This window comes from Ascaphus truei, chromosome 14, assembly GCF_040206685.1.
Source record: "Ascaphus truei isolate aAscTru1 chromosome 14, aAscTru1.hap1, whole genome shotgun sequence".
Classification (NCBI taxonomy): Eukaryota; Metazoa; Chordata; class Amphibia; order Anura; family Ascaphidae; genus Ascaphus; species Ascaphus truei.
In genome coordinates this window covers 36,627,406-36,634,922 of record NC_134496.1, presented here as the reverse complement: position 1 = coordinate 36,634,922, position 7,517 = coordinate 36,627,406, and the positions used below count along the sequence as shown (strand labels likewise).

At 38.4% G+C, this 7,517-nt stretch overlaps 1 protein-coding gene across 1 annotated transcript; it reads right to left on the bottom strand.

Annotated features, from left to right (window-relative positions):
* Positions 1–872: 872 nt before the first annotated feature.
* SUCNR1 (succinate receptor 1) lies at positions 873–1,943 on the bottom strand. Its single transcript, XM_075569417.1, has 2 exons — positions 1,923–1,943; positions 873–1,829 (listed from the first exon to the last, which is right to left on the bottom strand). Exons 1-2 carry the CDS (start codon positions 1,941–1,943, stop codon positions 873–875), a joined length of 978 nt encoding a protein of 325 aa, XP_075425532.1.
* Positions 1,944–7,517: the final 5,574 nt, after the last annotated feature.

Sequence of the window (7,517 nt, the reverse complement as noted above, 5' to 3'; positions counted from 1 at the left end):
TTTTTGTCTATGTTTGGAAATTGGATACATTCTATTTTTAACTCTATGAGTTATTACAATTTCTCTGACAAGCGAGCCAGGCACTGGGTGTTGTACCTGGTAGGCTATGTATCTGGCAAGTGACATTATACTGGTGACATCATAATGCACATAGCCTGGTGGCAGATAAGGAGTGTCAGATAGCTATAACGTTTACACAGAAAGCAGATGAAGAAAGAAAGAGAGGTCAGTTGACACATGAGGGGAAAGTTAGAACGCTGGAGAATGAGAGAGACAGAAAGAATTGGGGATATCATAAGGTATTAAAGGAAAGTGATGGGAGGAAGAGAGATGAGGAAAAGGAGAGATGAGGGGCGGGGGGGGGGGGGGATGAGGGTTGAGGTTGGTTTCTTAGAATTCCCAAGCAACGCCAGGTACTCTCAGCTAATGCAGGGGTGTGCAAAGTGGAGGGGGGGTGAGCTTCGCTGCGGGGGGGGCAGGGTTTACAGAGGCCCGACGCGCTTCCCGGAGGCATTTAAATTAATGCCGGGGGAGCTGCAAGGCTCTGTAAACTTCTCCTTACCTTGGTTCAGATGGCTTGGGTGACGTGTTGCCATGGCAACGTGACGTAATGACGCCAGGACGTCAGAGCCAATGTAAGCAGGGGAGGGGGGGGGCGAGGAGAGGGGGACAGCCAGCAGGGGGGCGCAGGGAAAAAAGATTGCGCTCTCATTCTCCCTTTTAGGGACATGCAGTGGAATGAACATTTATGTAAAAAAAAAACACAATAATAATGAACAATGATAATTACAACTCCATTAATCAGGGAAATACTGATCTCATTACGTACACAAAAGTGCAGTTGCTTGTTTCTCAAGATGCAGATTTGGGGTTTAATGTACCATACAAAAGGATTTAATTGTTTTAAATACGTGCTGTATCCTGGCTATCAACATTTCTCTGAAGTGGTCTCCCATTAAGAAATAAAACACAGGGTTAATCACACTATTTAAGAAAGCCAAAGGTCTTGTGAAAATGTATATAGAGTTAATGATGGTCATTGAGCACTTCGTTAGCTTCCAGGAATCAGTTCGGGAAGCGATCCTAATGTTTCTCATTACATGGTAAGGAGTGAACAGAACTGAAAATACAATCACGGCCAGAGTCACTAAACTGAGAGGCTTTTCGATAGAAAATGATCTAGCGAGCTGCTCATTCCTGTTTCTCAGAAAGTGAACCATCTTCAGATAAAAAAAACACATGAGACATAGGGGAACGATGAATCCAGTGACAGTAAGGCAGAGACTATAAATCAAGCTGTTTGATGCATCTCCGGAGCTTCCATAGCTCAGGCAGAGTGTGTTGTTATTAATCTGGTTAGGGTCTATGAAGGTCAGAATAGGTAAGATTTCAAGCGTTACTACAATCCAAATGCCAACGGATATGAAAACAGCCATACTTTTCTTCTGCAGAAGGTGTTCTTTTAAGGGAAAAGTAATGAGCATATATCGATCAATACTAATACATGTTAGGAAAAGAATGCTGGTGTACAGATTTCCATGTAATAGGTATCTGTTGCTTTTGCAAAGAACATCCCCATATACCCAGCGTTCATGGGCATAGCTTTCAATCAACAGCGGAAGAGTGCAGAGAAATGCAAAGTCTGACAAGCAGAGATTGAACAGATATATACTGCCACTTGTCCAGTTCTTCATGCAGAAAATATGCCCAAACATGACAATGCCATTTCCAATGACACCAAGTATAAACTCAAGTGTGTAAGCGGTGGATAAGTAATATTTTTCAAGCAGATGGTCAAGTGATGAGCATTTAGATGTTTCATCCAAAGCCTAGGAGTAAATAACAGATAAATCAGTAAACATGATGGATCAATAGAATTTTATGGCAGCATGTCACATTCAGAACCTTTTTCAGATAATTACTTTTTGACGAACAGTAAACATACAGGCGAGAGCAAAACACCATTAAGCCAGGTGTTCTCGACTCCAGTTCTCAAGACACCCCCCCCCCCCCCCAACAGATCAGGTTTTCAGGATATCCCTGCTTCAGCACAGGGGGTTCAATCAGTGGCTCAGTCTTTGACTGAGCTACTGATTGAGCCACCTGTGCAGAAGTAGGGATATCCTAAAAACCTGACCTGTTGGTGACCCTTGACGACTGGAGTTGAGAACCCTGCATTAAGACATCCTACATAAGCACTAGAGATGAGTGAATTCACTAGAAAACCTGGATTCTTTTCAATTTCATTCTTGATGTATGTGAGATCACAAAAATAACCACTGATAATGTTTTTGTTAATTTGTCAACTAGGCACTACTTGACAAATGCGATAAGAAAATCTGAAAAAAATTGAAAGAAAAATAAACATAAGGTAAAATTCCCTCCCCCCCCAAAAAAAATATCGTTTGTAAGGCAAAATGGAGAGCATCATTTTAAACCCTGAAAATTCCTTCTAAATATTAGCAAATTCTCAAATTCAGGTGAATCACTAAAAAGCCGTTATTTTAAAAAAAGCTTTCCCACAAGCTTTATAATACCGGCTAAAGAAATGTACGGTATTCACCTGATAAATGGTCTCCAGCATATAAATAAACAGTTTTCATTTCATGGTTTGTACAAAATTCCCAGCTGATGGGACCTTAAACATTGTCTTTCTGCAGTTCTTGGCTGCCACGTTAAATGGAGAATTGCATTGTGTGAACTTGTGAGTAGAGCTTTACTTTGTACTGTACCTGTGTCCCAGAGGAGATCCTGTACTTTGAAGAATTTGTTTGTATCAAATTCCCCACACACCAGTTTCATAGTTAAGAAATATTATTTTTCAGTCACTTTTTTGGTTGTTCATCGGCATAAAAATCCTTTTGGAAGAGCAATCAAAATTCAGGAACTCAAATGAATGCAACATGGATTTCTGGAACACAAAATGTCCTATTTAGTGGGAAATCTGTGTGCTGATTGATGTCTATTGGTGGTATTAATGAGGAAGAAATCAATTATTAACTGTTCTGCGTGTGAGTAATATATAGATAATAGCCACTGACACATCAACAGTGTTCCATGTTCTGTTTTGCATTGATACCGTATCTTGTTTCATTATGTTTGATATCTCTACATCTTTGCAATCCTTGCAGAATAATGCCACGTTATCTCCTAGCTTTTGCCATTCGATAACCTGCTTTCACTAACAATGTATTTGGGTCTATGTATTAGGGACGCAGCCTGCTCTGACGCATTTAATTCCCATGTGAAACGCGGGACATGTTTATTAAATGTTATTCTACTGTTTTAGAATTTGGCACACGATGAGCTGGTATTCTGGACTAAAACAGACTTCAAGGTGATGGAGAAAACCAACGCAGAAAACCGCCATGGAAAGCAACGCAAGCCGTGCATTTCTTATTCCATACAGAAGAGCAACGCCGGCATGCGAATGTGCCCCTGTCCTACTGTTACTGTTCCAACTACTCCATAAATCTCTCATCTCAGACAGACATACCCAAAAATGGTGCAACTCAGATTAATTCACAGATGCTACCTGGCGCATGTATGTCAATGCCAACTCCTTAAAATAACAAGCAAGCAGCTCTCCGAGACACGCCACCTCTTCTCCCCCCGTACATTAAGTGTCCAGTTACATATAATCCTTATGTCAATGTCCCAAGATGATACCCAGTATCCAGCTACAGGCACTGTAGTCCTACTATGATTCCAAACCAGGTCTGCACATAAGCCTGATGAAGCACTTCATCACCCCTTCAACAACAGCGAATCAAGGTCATATGAGGATTGCACTGCCACATGGGAATGCCACTCACTGCCGGAGTCTTTCAGATGCAGTCTGGAATCACAGTGGGAGTACAGCACGCATAGCCCAATACTGTGTATCTTCTACTCACACCGAGTACAGGGGATTCCTATTGATGCACATTGATACCTCTCTTAAGGAGGGGGATTTTAACTAAGCATATGGGTAGCTCCGTGGCTGATACTTCATACATCGGCCTTGGCCCCCTGCAGACGCACTTACCAGAACGCCCTCCTACTGTCTCTGTACGTTCTTCCTACCTACCAATTAGATTGTAAGTTCTTTGGGGAAGAGACTACTTTTCCTTATGTTACTTTTATTTCTTAAATGCTTATTCCCATTATGTCTTATTTATATTATTTGTTACTTATATTATTATGTCACGTGTATTACTGCTGTGAAGCGCTATGTACATTAATGGCGCTATATAAATAAAGATGTACATACATACATACATGTCTGTTGCTACCTTTTTATATGTAAGTGATCTTTTTATTATGATATACTATTTGTATACTTAACTCCGGTGCGCTTTCGTGTTTTTTTCTTTTCTTAGTAGTAAACGGTATTAATGTTGAAACAACGTCATGCGATGTGACCATTATCTTTTTTTAAATTTTATTTGTAAGGAAATGACTAATTTAAAAAATGCTATGTTATGTTAGTTATCACTTGATTTTGGTCTATCCTAACAAAGTAGATCTGGAATATATTGCATCTAAATGACCAGGACAGCTTTGGCAGTGATAAACTTATATGTAATATTTATCCTTAGAGGCTTCTGAAGACTTTCACATACTGTAAATCCATCAAGTCGAGGTAGAACAAGATACACGATGGCCCGGGGGGGGGGGGCAGGGGGGTATTTGGAGTAAGGCATGAAAAGGAGGGCACTGTGGTCTTGCAAAAATAATTTCATAAAGGAAAAGAAAGTACCAGGGCTTGCGACAAAAAATAAATGAAGGGAAAGGAGGAGATTGTATAGGGGTTCCCTGGGAGACCAGGAGGGCAGGTTCTAAGGAGAATAAGAGCAATTGAGCAGCAAAGTTGATTTAAGATAGTATTACATGAAGAAGGATATTAGAAGTTATAAGATGCCTTAAAGCAGGGGTGTTCAATTCCAGTCTTTAAACCCCCTAACAGGTCAGGTTTTCAGGATATCCCTCATTCAGCACAGGTGGCTTAATCAGTCCTTTATTCAGCACAGGTGGCTCAATCAGAGGCTCGGTCTTTGACTGAGCCTCTGATTGAGCCACGTATGCTGAAGCTGGGATAGCCCGAAAACCTGACCTGTTGGGGGGGACAGGGGGAGGCTTGAGGACTGGAGTTGAGCACCCCTGCATTAAGGTATTAGGATATAGATGTGTACAGTGTATCCTCCATTGCTGCAGGTTGCCTTTAAACAGAAGACCGTATACAGTGTTTCTTTGGATAGTGTATAACTCTTACTGTATATACAGCACACCATCATCCTCAATTAAAGCCAAAACACAATAATTTTGATAAAATAAATACCACAAACCAACATAAACCATTTTTATTTGTTTGAATAAAGACTCAGGTGTTTGTTTTCCTTTAGACACAATTCTTTGTCTCTAGGATTCACACTTATGGGCAGAGACTAAAACAAACTAATAAATTATCGTGCAAAGTTTATTGATCCAAAGTTGTATCTCTAGGATTGTAAACCTGGAAGAATCTGTCACTGAAATTGCCACATAGGAAAGCTTTAGTGATCAGCCGAAGCAATTTATGTAACATAGATAAAAATGATAAACCAAGAATACAACTTCTTTGTTTGACTATAGTACTTAACATCTCACGATAAATGTCCCCACATAATTCTGTATCATCCAAAATCGCCAGTTAAATCAAGATACAATTAGAGTGGGAGACATATAATTATTCGTGTTCACTCCACAAATCAAACAATTTATATTAAAATGAATTGACAGATGAATAAAATAGCAGCTTTGCAAAAAGATCTCAAATATTCTACATGGTGCAGAAATATGAATGACAGAATTAAAATGAATAGATTTCAGTTTGGATGACTTCCTACTTCAAATCAATATATATGATAATAATCTTTTCCATCCCTAAAGTATGTCTTACCATTTCATCCGAAAATCTCAAGGCTCAGAATACGCTGTCTGTTGTCACACAGTCTGCACTTCTGTGACTTCTCAATATAACAGGACAGCAGCTATAAAAAGCTCATTTGCATATCAGGATTAAGTCTAGTTAATAATTCAAGCATAAGCAATGAATGTGTGTGGCCAGACTGTGGTTATAGCAACTGACTGGAAGAAATGATGTTTGAAATATTTGTCTCCAGCTGACCAGTAATTATTATGTAGATACATTTTAGAAAACAATATGAAAAGTGGGATTTACAATGCATTAGTATTTCCATGAAATGGTTTTCTCATTACACTTCATTATATATATATATATATATATATATATATATATATATATATATATATAGCTAGCTAGCATCAGGTTCAAGTAAAACCGCTTGATCTGACTATTTTGCAGAATGTTGAACGAAAAATATCATTTCCCCCTATAAGTGTATTTAGTCTGTGCTTGAAGGAGCAATCCAAGCAATAGCCTATGTGTTTAAAAACAAAACAAAAAAACTGTTCTGTAGTATGAAATAAATTTTACAACTTTTTTTTAATTCAACTCTAAATGACATTTGTAATATATTATAATGTAGCAAGCCTTTTTTGTTCCTATAACAACCATTTACAAAGTCCCAGATACTGAGTCAATACTTCTATGCAGTCATTTAGTGAACCCCTAAGCCAAATCTTCGGGGATTGATCCCAGGAGAACGGATCGATCTACAACTTGGCGAACTAATCATTGCATGGATTGTATTGATGCACATACAGTATTAAAGGGAAAAAATAAGAAAAAAATTAACGGCAGCTTGGACTGCTGCTTTAATTCCATTTTGAATGAGTTTTAATATACTGATAATCCTTTGATATCTATAGAAGGTTGTAAACACTTTTTAAACACTTTCTCAGCAGTGCAAAATCTTTGTAATACTTACCTGTTTAAAATTATATACAGTATAGTGATAATTTGTTGCCAATATTCCCAGCAGTCTGAGCTGCAAACTGTAACAATAGATAATGTTACCTTAGTAATATAAGACTACATTGTAGCTGCTAAGTTACACTGGCTGAAGGATTGATTGAAACTGAAAGGGGGCCATTTAGTGAACCCTTGGAAGCAGGATCTTTGCTGATCGACCACGGGAGAATGAATTAATCGTCAGCTTAGGTATCTAGTTTTCAATAAAAATAATCAAATGTAGCACAGATTAAAACAAACAAAAAAAATCTTTACAAAAAATAAAATGTACGCTGCTTGGATTGCCTCTACTCTGATACCATGTTTCCCACAATAAGTAGTTTAAGTAAAGTGAGTAATGATTGCACGATAGGGTACTGTTTATACTTCTGTTACTTGCAAGGTTAACGAGTAACAACTGTAATAGCTTTTTTTTTTTTTACTGCTAACATTATTGTATGATTTAGGTGTGTTTTAGAACTGTCATGAAACTTTACCGCACCCATTTCTGCCAACTCGTTAGAACATAGCAATCTGTAAACATTTTACTCATTATAAGACCTTTCTTAATGTTGACAAACACAATTTTAAGGGGGTGGGGGGATTCACTAAGCGCTGGTAA